Source organism: Urocitellus parryii, chromosome X (genome assembly GCF_045843805.1).
Source record: "Urocitellus parryii isolate mUroPar1 chromosome X, mUroPar1.hap1, whole genome shotgun sequence".
NCBI lineage: Eukaryota > Metazoa > Chordata > Mammalia > Rodentia > Sciuridae > Urocitellus > Urocitellus parryii.
Window position 1 is genome coordinate 102,533,718 of NC_135547.1, and position 20,104 is coordinate 102,553,821.

Consider the following 20,104-nt stretch of genomic DNA (forward strand, 5'->3'; position numbering starts at 1 on the left):
AAGCTTTCACAGCCCAGTCATTTCTTCTCCAAGCCTTCTTACATTATCTCACATGTGAGCTTTAATGGCATGCCAGTTTCAATCCATATGTATTTCCTTAGGGAAGTGGGAAATGTTTTTCCTGAGTAATTGCTATCCCTTTGGCCTATGCCCCAGAATATGAAAATGTGGAGCAAATCCATCCAGTTGACCCACAGACCTTCAGTAAGAAACAGAACACCTCAGCTTCCTTGGCTTGAAGCTGTACACCCAGCCGAGCTGAACCTAGATTTGTCAAGTTCCAGTCAAACTGCATCTATTTAAACAATAATAAATTGCATACCATACTCTCTGGCTTACATCGTGTTCAATAAAAATCAGCTATTAATGTTATAATTCTCTTTCTACAACCTCTACCCCTATTTATTTCTCTTTTGTGAACTGCTGTTCCTTTTTTTAATACATTAAATATAAGGGTTCCTTAGGGGTTTGCCACACTTTATCGAGTGCTGTCCATTATATTATGCTATAAAAATCTATTCAAATCATTGAGGATGGTCAGCAAAGAAGGAAATGACTGCAGTTTAAAGCATGCTAAAATAATATTTTTTCAACCTTCAAAAAAAAAAACTGAAAGACAATATGGGTATTATCCATACCATAAAATTATGAAAGGGAACATGGAGTTCATCAACTTACAATGTACTAATATAGAGACACCTTAAATAATGAACCATATCTTCCCAAAAAGAAAAGGCAAACACAACTTTTAAGTCAGGAGAAAACTTAGAAATCATTTTTATAAATGGTGAGAAAAAAATGTATTCAATAATTTTTGGCCAAATCCCTGGATGTTTACTCCATAATGGGCTATAACAATAAACCATAAGAAATTGTTACGTGGATAAGCTTTTGGGTCTACAAAATCAAAGATAACATCTCTAGCAACACGACCAGAAAGAGAAAAAAACAAAGCTGTAAAAATCATAAAACTTCTGTGTTTTTTTATTGTCTTTTTAAGTACAGATATAAATCTGTAAGCATTTTAACATTGACTCTAAAACTATAAAATATTTGTCATGTGAAATGCTTTTTAAAATTTTTAAAATCATCTTTGGTTTTGGAATCTATTTTCTGCAGAAGTGTTTTTCTTAATGAATATACATTGCTATTATAATTAATTTGTATATGTACTTGTAGATAATAAGGACTTTATGACACTTTAGAGGCATCACTACTGTGAATATAATACATACTATCAATTTTGGTAATGGTAGAAAAATAATCAAATTCAAGAGTGAGGGACAAAGTCATAAGAAAATCTAATTCATTGATAACAATTTGTTTCAGTTTGTAAGTTAATAGTTATCATTTCACAGTATTCAGTTATAATATACCTCACCAAGTTAGTACAAATATTACATATAAAATTTTAATACAATACTAAAAGATAATTTGGATTATTTTTCCAAAAATATATGAACCCAGGCCTGTAGCTTAATTTTATTTATTTTATTTCACTTAGTAAAATTATATTAAGTATTCAATTAAAATTAAATCCATATTTATCTTTTACCAAGGGATTTCAGTTGTAATAAAACTATTTAATTTGGTGAGATTTTAGAATAAAAAAGATATATAATTGTGATTTAAACTCTGAAGGATTATGAATGAACAATAGTTAAGAGAAATTCTGAACAGTAAAATAATACAAATAAAAATCTCTCAGTTGCATATCATTGTTTAAAGTATAATCACAGTCCACAGGACCATATGGTCCATAATCACTTGCAATGAGAGAGTCTATCCTTCACAATGGAATAAGACTACAAATGAGCCTAATATTTCATCAACTCACAGATACTGGACATTCAATCATTTAAAAATTAAAACATTGTAAGTATAATAAGCAATATTCAATTAAAAACAGTTATCAGTTTTATTTTTTCACACCCTAGGAAAAAATCAGTAATGTGATATATCACCTTTGTCTTAATAATTCCCAATGATCAATCAGGCAACCCCAGATAACTACCACAGTTAGTAGAAAAGAGTTTTGGGATTAAGATCTGGTTTATGTGTTCCTTAAGCTATCTCAAAGAGAGATCCAGTCCTGTCTAGCACTAAAAGAGGATAAATACTCACTGAGTGCCTAGGATGAGCCAAACACTATGACACAATTTTAAGGTGTACATAATTAACAATCATACATTGTATTAGTCTCAATTTATAAACAATCTAAAATTTAACAACAACAACAAAAAAAACTTGCCCCAGCTCACACAGATAGCAAGGCACTGTGCCCTAAATTCCGCTGTTTGATAGTGCTAAGGACATTGTCACCTCTATGATACCTTCCTCCTCCCTTTTCTCAGGGCATTCACCAATCATCTGAGAGTCAGGCTATATTAATTAGTATCATAAGAAGGCAGGTTCATTTTTCCTGAATTATTGCATTATCTTCCCTTTTACAGTCATGCTATTTAAAGGCTTTTGATTTGAGCTATTTCAAATGATAGGCATATTTTTGATGATTCAGAGAACCTATTAATAAAACAAGGCATACGTTTAAAAAATGACCCATAATGTGGGGGAACATGGGGAGAATGGGACTTTGGGCAAAGGGGAGGGAGGTAAGGGGAGGGGGTATGGGGATAGAAAAGATGGTGGAATGAGATGAGCATCATTACCCTAGGTACATGTGGTGTGACTCTATATCATGTACAGCCAGAGAAATGAAAAGTTGTGCTCCACTTGTGTTTAATGAATTAAAATGCATTCTGCTATCATGTATAACTAATTAGAACAAATAAAATAAATAAATAAAAATAAAATAATTCGAATACTTCCAAAATTGTAAGTGAATTTATATGACAGAAAATATTTACCTGGAGCTTTGCCATGGTTAATAATTCTAATCTCTTTAAAATACACTTTACTATTGGCAACTAATGTGCCAAAATCAACTAATGATGCAACTTCCAATTCACAAGATGGAATCATCCTAAGAGAGGAGAAAGAGGACCACATAATTAATTTTAACAATCAAACAAATTCATAGTTAAATCTATAAGGGGACAAATATAGACACTTTTATCTCCTAAAAACACATTTTGATTTCCTTACAGATCTACAGATAGCATAGTTGTCAGCAAAAGAAATTAAGAAATAAAGATGTGAAGACAAGATAATGAGATACATTTTTAATAAAATTTAGGTTTTATGCATATAAGTACATGGTATACCCTCTTAAATACTCACCTTGAAAGACTACCCACTTAATATATATATTGCTCAAAACATATTTGGAATTCATTTTGGGAATCTCCATTTAAGTCGATAATACATTCATCCGACCCTCAGAAAAGCTGGAATTGATCTTAAGAAAATAGTTTGAAAGATGCAAAATACGATGAAATAAAAGAAGGTTGTGGGGCTGCAGCTATGGCTCTATGGCAGAGCAATTGCCTGGCATATGTGAGGCACTGTGTTTGATCCTTAGCACACATAAAAATAATTTTTAAAAATAAAATAAAATAAAGGCATACTGTCCATCTACAACTACAAAAAATAAAAAAATAACATTGTGATGCTATAACATATCATTCAGGGTATAAAATAATATCTAAGGACAAAATGATACAAATGACTTTTCATATACGCCTCTAAAGTTCACCATATCCTACTATAACATGTGTTTTCCTAAATGTGCATAAAAATCCATTGTTATCCTAACTGCACATTTCCTAAGTATACATTTATTTTATAGCTGGATAGTGATTTATAGTTTACAAAGTACCCTGTTTGGTACTAAATTCCCCCAAATTTTCCAAAGTAGGGAAAATATCATTATCAATCCTATGTTACAAAAAGCCAAAGACTCATGACTTTCCTAAGTAATTATTTGGAAATAAATTAGCTTAATTTAGAATTTATTTTTTTAGGCTTTAAATATATTATGCTTACAACTCTAACAATGATAACAATAATACCAATAATAAGTATAGTAAAAATGAATCTGTATTGAGTTCTTGGGTTATGTGCAATAAACATGCATTAAGTCATAGTAGTATTAATCTATCAGGAAAACATGATCATAAATGTTTACACATTAAACAAGAGAAACCCAAAATATACTCACCAAAATCTGACAAAGCTGGAAGGAGAAAAACAAAAACAATAGTAGTTGGAAATATCAAAATTCTCCCTTTGATTTGGACCCACTAACCCATAAATCTTAAAGACAGACTGCCAGAAAAAACAAGTACCCAATAATATTTAATTTACATATACAGAACAATATGCCCAAGAAAAGAAGAGTGGACATTTGTCTCAAGCACTTATGGAATATTCACCAAAATAGACTGTATTCTTAACCATAAAGGTGAACAAATTTAAGGTATTTGAAATCATGTCCAATGTTTTAGCTAATCATAACAGAATAAAATATAGATCAATAAAAGAAAAAACAACAGGAAACTCTTTAAATGTGCAGAAATTAATTAACATACTTATAATCCACAAGTCAAAGAAGTTTCAAAGATATCTAAAAAACATATACAAGTGAACAAAAACAAAAATGCATCATATAAATACATGGGACAAAAATAAACAGTGCTGTCAAGCACAGTGGCTCACGCCTGTCATCCCAGCATTTCAGGAAGCTGAGGTAGGAAGATCACAAGTTCAAAGCCAGTCTCAGCAACTTAAGAGAAGCTCTAAGCAACTAGACCCTGTTTCTAATGAAATATTAAAAAAGGCTGGGGATGTGGCTCAGTGGTTAAGTGCCCCTGGTTTCAATCCCTGATACAAAAACAAACAAACAAAAAAGTAGGGTGGAGGGGAATGTTTTAAATCAATGACTTAATTTCCAACATCAAGAAACTAGAAAAAGACAGTAACATAAACTCAACTCAAGAAGGAAATAAACAATAGAGAGCAGCAATCAATGGAATGTAAAATAAAATAATAAAATCAATAAGAAATTAAGATTTTTAAAAAATAAATAAAGTTGATAAACCAATTGCAATATTTAAAAAGTAAATAAGGGCTGGGGATGTGGCTCAAGCGGTAGCACGCTTGCCTGGCATGCGTGCGGCCCGGGTTCGATCCTCAGCACCACATACCAACAAAGATGTTGTGTCCGCCAAGAACTAAAAAATAAATATTAAAAATTCTCTCTCTCTCTCCCCTCTCTCTTAAAAAAAAAAAGTAAATAAGTAAAAAGATAAATTACTGACATCAGGAATAACAAAGAGGATATCACTATGCTGTTACAGTCATTTAAAAAGAAAAAAAATACTAAAAACTTCATATTCATATATTTGACAATATAAAACTGTAAGAATTCCTGGAAAACCACAAACTATAATAACTCAACCAAGATGAAACAGGCAATATGAACAACCCACTAAACATCAAAAATCGAACTCATCATTTATATCATCCTGAAAAAGAAATCTCCAGGCCCAGACAAATTCACTCTTTAAATAATTAGTATCAATATTAAAGAAGCTCTTTCAGGGTCTGAGGTTGCAGTTCAGTGGTAGAGCACTTGCCAAGCACATGCAGGGCCCTGGGTTTGATCCTCAGCACCACATAAAAATGAATAAATAAAATAAAGGTATTGTGTCCATCTACAAATAAAAAATATTGAAGAAGAAGAAGGAGGAGGAGGAGGAGGAGGAGGAGGAGGAGGAGAAGCTTCTTTTCCAGAAAATAAAAGAGAAAATATTTCTTAATTCATTTTATGAGGTTGGTACTACCCTGACACCAAAGCCAGACAAAGGCAATACAAAACAAACAAAAAATAAATAAAACAAACTATAGACCAATATCTCTCAAGAATTGGGACCCAGCAATCTCAAATATAACATTAGCAAACCAAATTCTAGCATACAGGAAAAGTATGATACTGTATAACCAAGAGGAATTCATCCCATGTATACAAGGACAAGTCTAGTTCAACATTCAAAAATTAGTCTATGCAGTCCACCATATAAATAAGTTGCAAAAAAATCATGATCATCAGGGCACAGCGGCTCATGCCTATAATCCCAGCAACTCAGGAGGCTGAGGCAGGAGGATCAACAGTTCAAAGCCAGCCTTAGCAACTTAGCAAGGCTGTAAGCAACTTAGCGAGACCCTGTCTCTAAATAAAATATAAAAAGGACTGGGGATGTGGCTCAGTGGTTCACTCCTAGGTTCAATCCTTGGTATCAAAATCATCATCATCATCATCATCATCATCATCATCATCATCATCAGAATTTTCTCAGAAAAAGCTTTTGATAAAATTCCACATTTCTGGGGCTGGGGTTGTAGTTCAGTGTAGGGTGTTTGCCTAGCACGTGCGAGGCCCTGGGTTCAATCCTCAGTACCACATAAAAATAAACAAACAAAATAAAGGTATTATGTCCAACTATAACTAAAAAATAAAATATTAAAAAATTCCACATTTCTTCATGATAAAGACTCTTGTAAAGTTAAAATAGATAGGACAGACAATAACAAGGAATCTAAAAATACAAACACACAAAAATCTCCTAGAAATTGAGGTCAGCAAGGTGAGATGATAAAATATCAACTCACAGAAATCAATTGTATTTACATACTATCAAGGAACATTTTAAGACCAAAATTAAAAATTCAATGACATTTACAAACACTCCAAAAAATGAAATACCAGGATGCACATTAAGACACTCATGCAGGATCTTTGTATTGAAAAATGACAATATGCTGGTAAAAGACATCAAAGAAGACCTAAATAAATGGGAAGACACAGCATATTCATAAATTGGGAAATTTACATAATAAAGATGTTAATTCTCAAATTGTTCTACATGCTAAATTTAAATCTTATCAAAATCCCAACATATTTTTTGTGGGCTCAGAAAACTTATTCTGAAATTCGGATGGAAAGGCTGAGACATTAAAATAGCTAAAATAATCTTATCAAAACAGTGAAGTGTGAAGAATTGCTTTGTTACATTTTAAGAAACACTTTGCAGTAAAGGTAATTAAGATAGCATGATGTTGGTAAAGGTATGGACACATAGGCAGTAGAACAAACTACAGAACTCAGAAAGAAATCAACACTAATATGCTCACTGATTTTGTGTGTGTGTGTATTTGAGAGAGAGACTGAGAATTGAACACGAGTATGCTAGGTGAACATTCTACCACTGAGCAACACTCCTAGCCCCTCCACTGACTTTTTTCCCAAAGGTTCACAATCAATTCAATGGAAAAGTTTAGCTTTTTCAACAATGGGGGTCAAAGCAATTGGATATCTACTGGGAAAAGAGAAACTTTTACATAAACTTCACATTTCATACAAAAAATAATTCTAAAAGTACCACTGATCTAAATGTAAAACTTAAAAATAGCAGAAAATCTTCATGATCAAGGCTTAGGCAAAGAGTTCTTAGCCTTGACATTAAAATCATGAACCATTAAAATACTGATAAATTGAAATCAAAATTTAAAAAGAAAAAATATTGCTGTACAAAATATTATGTTGAAAGGATGCAAAGTCAATTCATAGACTGGGAAAAAATATTTTTAAGCCACATATCCATCAAAAACTTGTATCCAGAATACAAAGAAATTGTAAAAACTTAATAAAACAAATAAACAATATAATTTTAAAATAAGCAAAACACATTTACAAATATTTCATCAGAGAAGATATTCAGATGACAGAAAAAACACATGAAAATTTATGTTCAACATTATCAGTCATCAGGGAAATGCAAATTAAAACTACAATGAGATTCCACTATCTGTCAGAATGGCTAAAATTTAAACATAGTGACAGCAACAAACACTGGAAAGAATGTGGGCAAAGTGTATCACTCACACTGCTCATTGGAGTGCAAAACGGTACAGCCACTATGGGAAGCAATTTGGGATTCTCTACTAAACTAAATATGCAATTACCATATGACCTAGCAATTGCACTAATGGGCATTTTCCCCAGAGAAATGAAAACTTATGTTCACATAAAACTTGTGCGAGAATATTAAAGCAGTGTACTTATAATAACTAAAAACTGCTATCAGTCTCTATTCTTCAAAAGATCAATGCTTTAAAAAAAACTGTCGAATTAAAAAAATGTTCCCTTTCCCTAGAAATGCCATGACAAATAATATAGCACATTAAATATTTTCATGAAAATGGCATAAATAAATAAATAAATAAATAAATAAATAAATACTGCAGTATATACATACCATACTATGGAATAGTACTCAGTAATACGAAGGAACAAAAATATAGTCAACAACATGGCTGAATCTCTGAGGAGTTTGGTGAATGAAAAAAAAAAGCCAATCCCTAAAGATTATATGCTGCATAATTTAATTTATACAAACTATTTGAAGAAACAAATTTTCAAAGTGGAAGACAGATTACAGTTTCCACAGTTTCAGGGATGGCAAATGTGAGGCAAAAGTGAGGCAGGTGGAGCTGTAATAAAGCAACAGGAAAGATCCTTGTGGTATTAGAACCCTTTCAGTGTCTTGCCTGGTGGTGAATATCTGAACCCAGGTAGATGATAAAATTGTTCAGCACTTAATAACACAGACACACACAGACAAGCAGATATGCACAGGAGTTCAAGCACGCTATGGGAATCTTTTTTTTTTTTTCTTTCTTTTTGTGGTGCTGGGGATTGAACCCAGGGCCTTATGCATGCGAAGCAAGTCTTCTACCAACTGAGCTATATCCCTAGCCCAGCTATGGCAATCTTAATAAGATAGATCATATTCATGTCTTTTTCTCCATTGTGATATTATCCTATACTTTTGCAAAATGGTACAATTGGGGCAAACAGGAAAAAATGCATAAGGGCTCTGTTTTATTTCATATAATTGGATGTGAATTTTCAATCATCTGAATCAAAAATACAACCAACAGCAACTCTCTATGACATACATACACACACACACACACACACACACACACACACACACACCTTCCTTCAGTCTTGTCCCACACATAAAGAGGGTAATGGGTAATGCTGTGCTTATGCTGCAACTTTGGTGAGAAATGGACTCTGATGAGAGACAGTATACATTGTGTGAACAAGACAAAATCTTTTCAAGACCAAAGGCATACTCAACCCTTCTCTCCATACACAGAATAAGCAAGCAAATCTGAGTGCCACTGTCATGGTTATGCCAAAATAAAAAGTGCACTAAAAATGGCCCTACTTAAAAATTTAAAAGTAACTTAATGCATGCAATAATTAATACCTTTCCTACTATGTGTAAACTATTTGATTCCTAGGTAAATGGAATTGTGTGTTAAATCAGAACTTCTCAATAACATGGAGAACCAAAATAATTGCAGATCTAAATTTAGTTTATATTAATGAAAAAAATATAAGGGAAATTATTAAGAAGTATACACCTAAAACTATATAATAGAAAATATTCCAATATTAAATCTTAAAGTGGTAGATAAACATAGACAAAAGAATAATACCTATAGAACCACATTTTGCTGGGGTAAAGGAAGATCGTGTGTGTGTGTGTGTGTGTGTGTGTATAAATAAAACCGTTTTAAATTTAAACAATAACTTTAATGGGCAATTTAACAATAAACCAAAATATGCTTTATTTGGGACCAGGAATTGAACCCAGGGACACTTAACCACTGAGTCACATCTCTAGCCTCTTTATATTTTATTTTGAGACAGGGTCTCACTAAGTTGCTTAGGGCCAAAATATACTTTTTAAAGTACAAAAAGAGAAAAGGAATCATTATTCATCTTTGTCAAATAAATAATGTGTATCAAAATTAATCTCAAATCAATTACTTATATCCATTATATTCATTCACATTTTTTCTTTTTTTAATATTTTTAGTTGTAGATGGACACAATATCTTTATTTATTTATTTATTCATTCATTCATTTATTTTTATATGGTGCTGAGGATTAAACCCAGGGCCTCACACGTGTGAAGTAAGTTCTCTACCACTAGCCACAACCCCAGCTCTCATCCACATTTTTCAAACAATCTCAAAAGAGCAACATTTTTACCTTTAAGCCAAAAATCTGCCCTATTTAAAATTCAGTGAAGTGAATATGACAATACTGTGAAATTAATATGAATATAAACTTGCAAAAATCTAATAACATTAAATTATTTGATACTTATATTTAAATAAAAATACTAGAGAATGCTGTAAACACTACAATTTTCTAGAAATTTTTTTCAAGTTCAGCTATATGAAAACAATAGATACAAGTCAGAGAAAATACAGTCTATGAATATTACATACCCTATTAGAGGAACTTCTATTACTTTATTTCCTATTGAAATATGTAGTTGGTCGAATGTATTTTCATCTTTATCAGGATGATATTCCACCATAGCTGTCATATGAAGACCAGAAGCAAGTGCCTTATCCAGATTGGTCAATATCAGTTTGAACTTCAGTGGGGAAAAAAAAGATTCAAATTATACATCATTGTGTGTGTGCATATGTATGTTGCTGGAGATCGAACTCAGAGCCTTGCACCTGCTCAACAAGCACTCTATCAGTAAATCACATTTACCACTGAGCTGTATTTCCAGCCCCCAGATTATACACCTTAACTCCTTAAAAGAACATAATGTGAGCAAATGTAGATAGGAGTGTACATTATTATCAAATCATAGTCCTTATTCCTGCCCTAAAAGCAAAAATCTTTCAAGTTTATTTTAATTGACAGATAATAATTTTATATATGTATGTGGTAGAATGTGATGTTCTGATACATGTATATATTGTGGAATGAGCAAATACGGCTAATTAACATGCATTGCCTCACAGACTCATTTTTTTCATGAGAACATTCATAATCCTCTCTTAGCAATTTAAAAATATACATTATTAACGATAGTCATCTAGTTGTTTTAGTAGATCACCAGAACTTATTCCTGCATGCATATGTACATACACACATTGTGTACACACATGTGTATGTATCTTAAATACAGGAAGTATGCAATATTTCATATACTTTCTGCATGGGGACCTGGGCTTCATAACTTGGAGGAATCAGAAAGAAAGAATAGACCAAAGAGGAAAAAACATTTGCTAGCTTCAGGAAAATATTAAGGTAGAAAGAGGAGAACTGATAACTGTTGATCACTTATGATGTGTCAAGCAATTATACATCTATTATCTCAATACACTTTTAAAGTCCTATGAGGTTGATATTAAGGCTCTCAGCAGACAGATTGACTCTGACTGTAGAGCGAAACCAATATCTAAAGTCACTCAGAAGTGAGGATGCCATAACAACTAATCTACCTGACTGTAAAACTTAATACCTTCCTCCTTCACTCTCAATCAGTAACAATAGAGATCATATTGAAATTAATTATTCAAAGCCAAATGCTTTGCATCCTACTCTTAGCAGCTTATGAGCTGACCAATTAGGCAAAACTAACATTTACCAAGAGTCACTGAGACTCAAGTCCAAAATATAAGGAACATTAGTAAATGCAATAGGTATCCTGGAGGGTAGAAATAATATGGGGAGATATGACAATTAATGAGACCTCACATTGATCTTAAAAGGTGAATGAGATTTGGGAAAGTGGGGAGCAGGAGGATCTTGTAGATGAGGGAAGTAAAAATGTGAGTCAAAAGAAAAGGAAATCTGAGCCATAGGCAAGAGGGAGAAATTACGAATAAGACTGGCTTAACCAAACCAGAGGCCACACAAATTAGCAAAGCAGTATTAAATGGATAGTGGGAAACTAAAAAATAGTATTGAAATCAAGCACAGAACTATCAACTGTATGTCCCTGGAAAATAATAACTGTGTATTCTTTTTCTACCAGCTACCTACAAATAGATGATGTGCAACATTGTATACGGTGCATAGTGCATACTTAATATATATTCAGATATCTAACAAATCTGTGTTATTAGATATCAGAATAGTGGTTAATCACCTCCCTGGGGTGATTACTCCAGGTACTGTAGGGAAGGGGCACTAGCAGCCTTCTAGTGTGCTAGATATATTTAATGATTTGATACAGGTGGTGGCTTCATAAGTATATACATATACACAGTAATCCAACAAGCTTTACTTTGAGATTTGTGCATATCCATGTAGATAAACACTGTATTTTTTTTGAAGAATAGAAAACAGAACATGAAAATTCTTTTTTTTTTATTGCTCTCCTAGTCACTAACAGGTTTGCCTATATATATATATATATATATATATATATATATATATACACAAATATATGTAACTTTAACTTTAAAATTATGGACATCTTTTATGCATTCAGATGCATTCACTAGGAATACCTTCTGAAAATCCCAGTTATTTATTGCTTATTTATCAAAACTTATACATTTCCTATATCAAAAGTCTTGTGAACTAATAGACACCCATTCACATATATGATCTAAAATAACAGAAAGAGAGATGAAATCCTGTCCACTTTGAAGTCAGAAGACAGAGACAATCTCTCAGAACACTAATATTCATGATGGACAGACTTGTACTAAAATGTTCCCATTAGGTTCTAGGTCCTACAAGAGCAGCAATTTGTCCAGTTAGTATTCCTCACATCTCTTGACTGTTACATAACATGTGCTCAACAAACATTTGTTAATATGTGAAATTAAAAAAAAAAGCTTTCCAGTAATTCCATAGTTCTGGAGAAATCAAATACTTTATGACTCAAAGGGTTAATAGAGAATTTTATTCTCATGGTGCTTAAGGCAACTATAGAATCATGAAGCCAAGGTGCACAGATTCGGGGTTCGTACAAGTAGTCAAAGAACCCCTTCCTTTCTTTCCAAACTCGGGATGAAGAAACAGATTCTAGGTCAGCTTCAAGCAAAGAGGGTGGGGAGTGGGGGTACAGCAGCACATATAGAAACACCTGCTAAACTACCGGACCTGGGGAAGTTCAATCCTACCCCCACCTCCTCAGGAGCCCACTGCTGGGCCAAAGGGAAGTGTTAGGTGAGAAGACATTCTCAGAGTCCCCGCCCTCCAGAGGTCCTGGTTCCAGCACCTCTCAGTGTGTCACCTGTGGTTTAATTGGCTCTTGAAACCTTATCTTCTGGTTCCAACGGCCGAGATTGTGTACAGTAACCGGGAGGCGGTAAACTTTCCCAGCTACCGTGTTCAGGAACTTCAGCTCCGACGGGGTCACCCGCAGCTGAACGTCCTTCTTCTGGCTGTCTGTGTCCCAGGGGATAGGGGAGGCCCTCTCAATGTCCATGGCTGACTTCTCCATAGTGGACAAATAGTTGTGGAATTGGTCGACCCAGGAAAAACTTGGTCTAGTTGCTAGGCGACCATCGCTAGGCAACCGTTGGACTCGGAGCTAGCGCTTGGGCTCGCGCAGGCGCGTTATCCCTTCCTCCATTGTCTTCGTGCAAGTCGCGCGAGTTGGCTACTGAAACAGAAGCCGCGGGTGCCTGGCAAAAGAATCCGGGGTGGCAGGTGTCACCAGAGCAACGGAAAAACATGTTACGACAGCCCCAAACACAGAAACTGCTCACTTATTTGTCGTGGTTTGGCAGAATTTTATGATGGCATTTGGTGTAGTGGGCATTTTCCTGGACCTCTCTTCAGACCAAGCTTTTAAGATCAATAAAATAATTTGCACATGGGGTCAATTAAGGCAAGAAGATGTTACAGAAACGGAGGATTTCAGTGGAAACAGAGTCAGGGTCCCTAAGTGTCCTGCTCAATGGCCTTTAGACCAGCATTTCTCAATAAGTGTTGCTTATAATACCAGAATCTTAGATTGATATGAAAACCAATCAATAGGGTCGGGTAAAATAATTTACAGTCTACCCCTGATTGATAATAATGTAGATTTATTTGTATTGACATAGAAAGATATATATTACACAGTATTAAATTTTTAAAAGTGAACAAATGGTGTGTATATTATGAGACATATTTCTTTTTACACATATATGCACACACTAAAACCAATCCTTTGGATCTTTGTTAAGATGCCAATTTAAAAAAATGCCAATTTCATTTCAGTATATATGGAGCAGAGTCTAAGAATCTATACATATAACAAATTCCCAGGTGATAACAATGCTGCTGGTCCAGGAACAATATACTGAAGACAGAGGTGTTAGGAACTTTGTTAACTACACCAGGTATAAGCTTCTTCATTTGTGAAATGAAAGTTACTCAAGATATAGTGATCCAACATCTTAATTGCTAGATGAAGACCTTTTCAACAGGCTTGAATTTACACTGTGTAATGCCTACTCTCTCCTCATCCTTCCTCTACTATGATCTCAGAGTTTCAAAACGTATCAGGTGTTTTCATTTCCTCCTTGATAACACACATGATGTTCACTCTGAGATGAATGACCTCTCCAACTCCCAACCAGTTAATCTTTTAAGACTTAAGTACTTTTAAAAAATCTTTCCCATAACAGTTTTACAAGATTTTCATGGTACCAAGATGATAAGTAAATTATTTCTTTCTACAAGGAGGAAGAGATTTGTAAGTAATATAAAAGAAAGTTGACAAGTTTCTTGAAATGGTTGTTGTAAATAGTTGAAAATAGTGTTTGTAGTACTAATGGTGTTTGTAGTACTAATGTGCAAAATTCTTAGGAAGCCATAGATTAAAAACATCTGCATCCTCTTTCAATAGTTTGTCTTAGCTTAACAAATAGGAGATGTGAATCACCCCTGGACTTTTTATGCCAATCCCTATATCATGTCATAGTACACATCTCGTCTATATCCCTGAGCCCTAAAGCAGGACAATTTTATAACATTGAAAGGAACACAGTGGGTCACAGAATTTGACTGAATCAAGACCACAGTCCATGCATAGCCTCCTAAACAGTCTCTGGGGGAAAAAAGATGGAAATTTTAGAATTCCATTTTGTCTATTCTCAGGGAGAAGAATAGCCCAAGTCTGGACTTCTGTGTAGAACCTAAAGATACAATGATACATATCAATTAGAGAAAAATGTTGTTTCTGTTCTGTTGGTATTCCCACCAACTAAGGAAGAGTGTCACAGTCTGCTGTGCTTAGGTAAATTTAAATTTTTTAATCTACTCTTTTATCAACTGAAAATGTCACTTTCACATGAAGTATTCTAACATCAATCTACATCACATATTTACCTCTAAATTCTCTAATTTCTATATTGAATAATGTTCACCTGAGGTTTTTTTTTTAACCTTTTCAACTCTGCATGATAATGCAATTACTTGGACAAATAACATATGAAATTTTATATAACAGTAATTCAAAGCAGAAATAGGAAGCAGGGCAAGATGGTAGCTGAGTAAGATCCTTCAGCAACCATCTCCCTATATCCACAGAAATTGGAACAGTTATTCACACACCACATTACTTTTACAGCAACTAGAAAGTCAGGTGAGAGATCATAGAATCTGGTTTTAGTATCATAATAAGCGAAAATTCACTGAAAAAGGCAAGAAGGAAATAGTTGCCAATGTCACTCTTCCTGCAATTCCAAGCAGCACAGAGAGATACCTCCCACTTGGGAAAGAGAAATATTTAAATTTAGGCCTTATACTTGAAACCCAATACCAGGCCCACCATGGTGTACACCCAGCGCTAGGCTGAGTCCTACAACTGCTGTCTCCACTACAGTAACTACAGACTGAGCCAATGGAATTACATTAGAAAGGCAGGGTATTATGGTTTAGATATGAGGTGTCCCCCAAAAGCTCATGTGTTAGACAATGCAAGAATTTTCAGAGGTGAAAAAATTAGATTATGAGGGTTGAACCTAATCAGTGGATTAATCTACTGAAATGAATTAATTGGGTGGTAACTATAGATAGGAAGGGTGTGACTAGAGGAGATAGATCACTGGAGGCATGCCTTTGGGGTTGATAGTTTGTTCCTGGTGAACAGAGCTATTTCTTTGCATCCTGGCTTTTATGTCCTGAGCTGCTTCCCTCCTCCATGCCCTTCTGCCTCACCTAAGGCCCAGAGCTATGAAAATCAGATAATCATAAACTGAACTTCTGAAACCATGAGCCCCAAATTGTTATTATAAAGTCTTTTGGTCACAGCAACAAAAATGCTGACTAAAATGGAGGGCTAAGTGACTGGTTCTGCAACCCTTGACCAAAACTTGGGCAGCAGAGAGGGGAGCAGGACTCTACTTGCTGGAAAATAGAGCATGAAAGCTAGTGCCAGATTTTGCCTTGGAGCTAAATACTAGGCCCGCTGCAGTAGAACCCAGCATTACACAGAAACCAAGGAGCCTTTATACCCTGGCCGGAGCTCACAAACGGAGCCTTCTGTGCTGCCCCAACATTAGGCAGAGATTTATGTGCCATATATATGGAGGCCATAGGAGAGATGACTCTATGAAGATTGAAGCGATAGAATGGTTTTTGAGTTTGAATGTGTCAAGAAGTAATTTAGACTATTAGGGCTTCTTGGAATAAGAAAGGGGGGTATGGAAATAAATTACTGTTAAAGCACACAGAATCAAACTAAAAACAAGAAAAATGTTAATTACTTAGAAAGTGGAAGGTTATGCATAACAATAACAATAACCTCTTACTTGGATTAAAAGTGAATATCACTTATTGAGATATATATAAACATAAAATCAGAATGTTCATCCAAAAAAATTAAGTTATAGCTATATTGGGTAGTTACCGAGATGGGAAGTATATGTGATGGTGAGCTAGTTGATAAGAGAACACTATATTATCATCTTCTAAAGTAAAAACTAATGACAACATCAAATCTAATGAGAATGTGGGCAACTAGATAAGTCATAAATTTCTGATGAGAATGTAGTATTTTACAACCTCTCTGGAAAACAGTTTTATATTTTCTTATTAAACCAAACATGTAATTTCATACATCCCACTAATTGCAGTTATGGACATTCATCCTAGAGAAACCCAAACTTATGTGCACACAAAATGTAAATATCATGAATATCAGCTTTATTCATTATAGCCCAAACCTGCAAACAGTCCAATGTTCTTCAAGGGATGAATAAACAACCTACAATGCATTCATATATAAAATACTACTCAACAATGAGAAGGAATGAATGATGGATACACATGCAAAATCATGGGTGATTCTCCAGAGGATTATGGTCAGTGAAAATATATATTTCCAAAAGGTTACAAGCACATGATTCCTTTATGTTATATGTTTCAAATGACATTTTGAAAATGGAGGACATATCAGTGGTTAGGTATGGAGTGAAACAGAAGAGAGCCAGGTATGGTTTATAAAAGGGAAAGATAAGGGATTCTTATATTGAAGCAGTGACCGTGACTGTGACCGTGGATACATGAACCTACATAGGTGATAAAATTGTATAGAACTAAACACACACACATAGACAAATACAAACAAACATAAATGAGGACTGGTATAACTGAGGATCTAATACAGATGTCTTATATAAGTCTTAAAATCTTGGTTGTGATAGTAAATTATAGTTTTGCAAACTGTTATTAAGGGAAATGTGGAAAATTTTTAATGGTACTAGGGATGTAAACTTGGAAAGAAGAAGAGATCTCTATTATTTCTTACAAATGCATATGAATCTATAATTATCTTAACAAAAATTAAATTTAAAATAGAAATTAAATAAAAGGAAATTCAAGTAAATAAAGTTTAAAATGCTACTCCCAAAAATGTTCCTATTGGGACATCTGGAGGAATTGTACATAAGGTCTAAAAAACTGAAATAAAAACTCATTGTGTTTATTCACAATATTCTGGATGGCAAGTGTAGCACTTTGCTCAAAATTCTAAATCATTCCACTTTTGTTGTGCATTTACAGGGAGATTTACTTCATGTATAGGAGTGCAATTCAGCAAGACATTGAGAAGAGCATATAAAATTCTGCAGAGACAGTGCACCCTGTGAGAATTTGCCCAATAAATTTGTGCCTGGCAGGCAGATTGATTATCTGGTTTCTAGTTGTTCCCAGTGTCTTCCACTATATTTATAGATAGCTATAAGTTGTCTATTGTTTTCTTGTGGAAATGTACATGGCCAGCAGTTGCTCTTTTGGTTGACCTTTATGGTGGAAAAATGTAAAATCAGTAATGAAGCCCTTGATTTATTTTTAGTTGCAACCCATTCTTTCCTATGCTTCATGAAATTTTGGTATAATAAAAAATGCTAGTAGGTAATTTTCATTGTATTTGGCATCCTTGACTAGACTGATCATTTCAAGCCTCTCATTCCTTGTGAGTCATTTACATGTGTTCTTTGCCAGTATAAGGAGTTGTGCTTCCGGACCTATATGCAGATTCCCCCCCCACACACACCTCCACCCTGCAGGGAATTTAACTTGTTTAATGAAAAACTGCTTTCAGATTATTTCAACATAGCCACTAACATGCATTGGATTGATAATTAGAAATGAATCTGGTGTATTCATCTATACAAGCTATTGCTAAGGCTACATTTCTTTTTTTTAACACTTTTTTATTTGTTCTAATTAGTTATACATGACAGTAGAATGCATTTTAACACATTGTACACAAATGGAGCATGACTTCTCATTCCTCTGTCTGTACATGGTGCTGAGTCACACCAGTAGTGTAATTATACATGTATATAGGGTAATAATGTCTGTCTCGTTCTACTGTCCTTCCTATCCCCACCACCTCACCCCTCCCCTTAGTCCCTTCTGCACGATCCAAATTTCCTTCATTCTTCCCTACCCCCACCCCCGCCTATGGATCAGCATTGCTTATCAGAGAAAACATTCAGCCTTTGTTTTTTTGGGATTGGCTTATTTCACTTAGCATGATATTCTCTAGTTCCATCCATTTACTGGCAAATGCCATAATTTCATTCTTCTTTAAGGCTGAGTAATATTCCATTGTGTATATGTACCACATTTTCTTTGTCCATTCATCTGTTGAAAGGCATCTAGGTTAGTTCTCTAGTTTAGCTATTACAAATATTTTAACTAAAAATTACATTAATTACAATGAAATGAAATGAAAGGTAGCTCATTGATCACAATTGCCATATATGCAGGACTTAATAGCCATTAATAGTCTGATGTTTTATGCTTCTATTATTTTCTTATTAAAAAAAAACATTTTCAAAAGGTTCCAGGATAGGAAAATAACTTGACAATGGTATGACCAATACTGGTTAAATAATGAACAAAAAGCTAGAGTTTAGCCCAGAAGGACAATGTACATGACAGGAGCTGAAAGGATATACTTTATACTGTTTAGCTGTTTATTTCATTTAGAAACTTTATCTACCAGTATAGCACATCACTAGGTATATGTGCTTCTGAAAACATCAATGCTTATCATGACCTTGGAGGCCTAGGTAGATCAGTTGTACTATTATTCTCCCTTTTCTCACTTTTAAAATAATTGTCATTCTTTATTATTTTTCTCTACCTGCTTTTAGACACTGAACAAGGAACTACAGAGGAAGAATTACAGAGTGGACTTTTTAACTCATTTCTAAAATAGTCAGATACTGCTGGGATAAAATTTTGTTTAAATGTATACATAAGACAATTAAGATGGTCATTAGAAAAGAGAGTCCATTGGATATTATTCAGTTTCCAAAGTTAAGAAACTTTTCCCTAGTCTTGTGGAGTCACAGAAGAGGAAGATATTTACCCTCAAGTTGTTCCCAGTGTCGAGGCAAAATAATATACTTTCTTACTCAAACAGCCCAATTCCTCAATTATTAATTCTTTGAGGAGCTTGAAGTGAGAGGAAAATTCAAGTTAGAATTTGTGGGTTTAGATTACATCGTGTTTCAAATAAACTACTTATGTGTCAGTGATTAATCCTTCTGAAGATGGAAGAATATTAGAAAGATTAGTTAACCTCTTTAAAATCAATAAACAAAATACTCCTTTGAAGTCTCATATTCACCCATGATCTAACTCGAGATTCTCAGTCATTTCTCAAGGCTTTATTTTAAGTTCCTCTTTGTTTAGCACCTTGAGTTAATCAAATTGTGGGTGACAGAGAAGTGCCTGTCAGCTCAAGTCATTCCCTCCAAACTATTTGATGTGGGCCTCAAAGGATCAAGATTAATTTTTCCTGCCCCTCGTTGCAGATATCTTCATGTTTCCATCAATGTTTAACTTCT

The 20,104-nt window shown here is 34.1% G+C and overlaps 1 protein-coding gene across 1 annotated transcript in view; it reads right to left on the bottom strand.

The window, feature by feature from the left end:
* Cfap47 (cilia and flagella associated protein 47) overlaps positions 1–13,233 on the bottom strand; it is a 416,223-nt gene extending 402,990 nt beyond the window's left edge. The window contains 3 exon segments of the mRNA XM_077793662.1: positions 2,868–2,983; positions 10,274–10,425; positions 13,039–13,233. Of these exon segments, the coding sequence (XP_077649788.1) occupies positions 2,868–2,983; positions 10,274–10,425; positions 13,039–13,233 (463 nt within the window).
* Between the last annotated feature and the right edge of the window lie 6,871 nt (positions 13,234–20,104).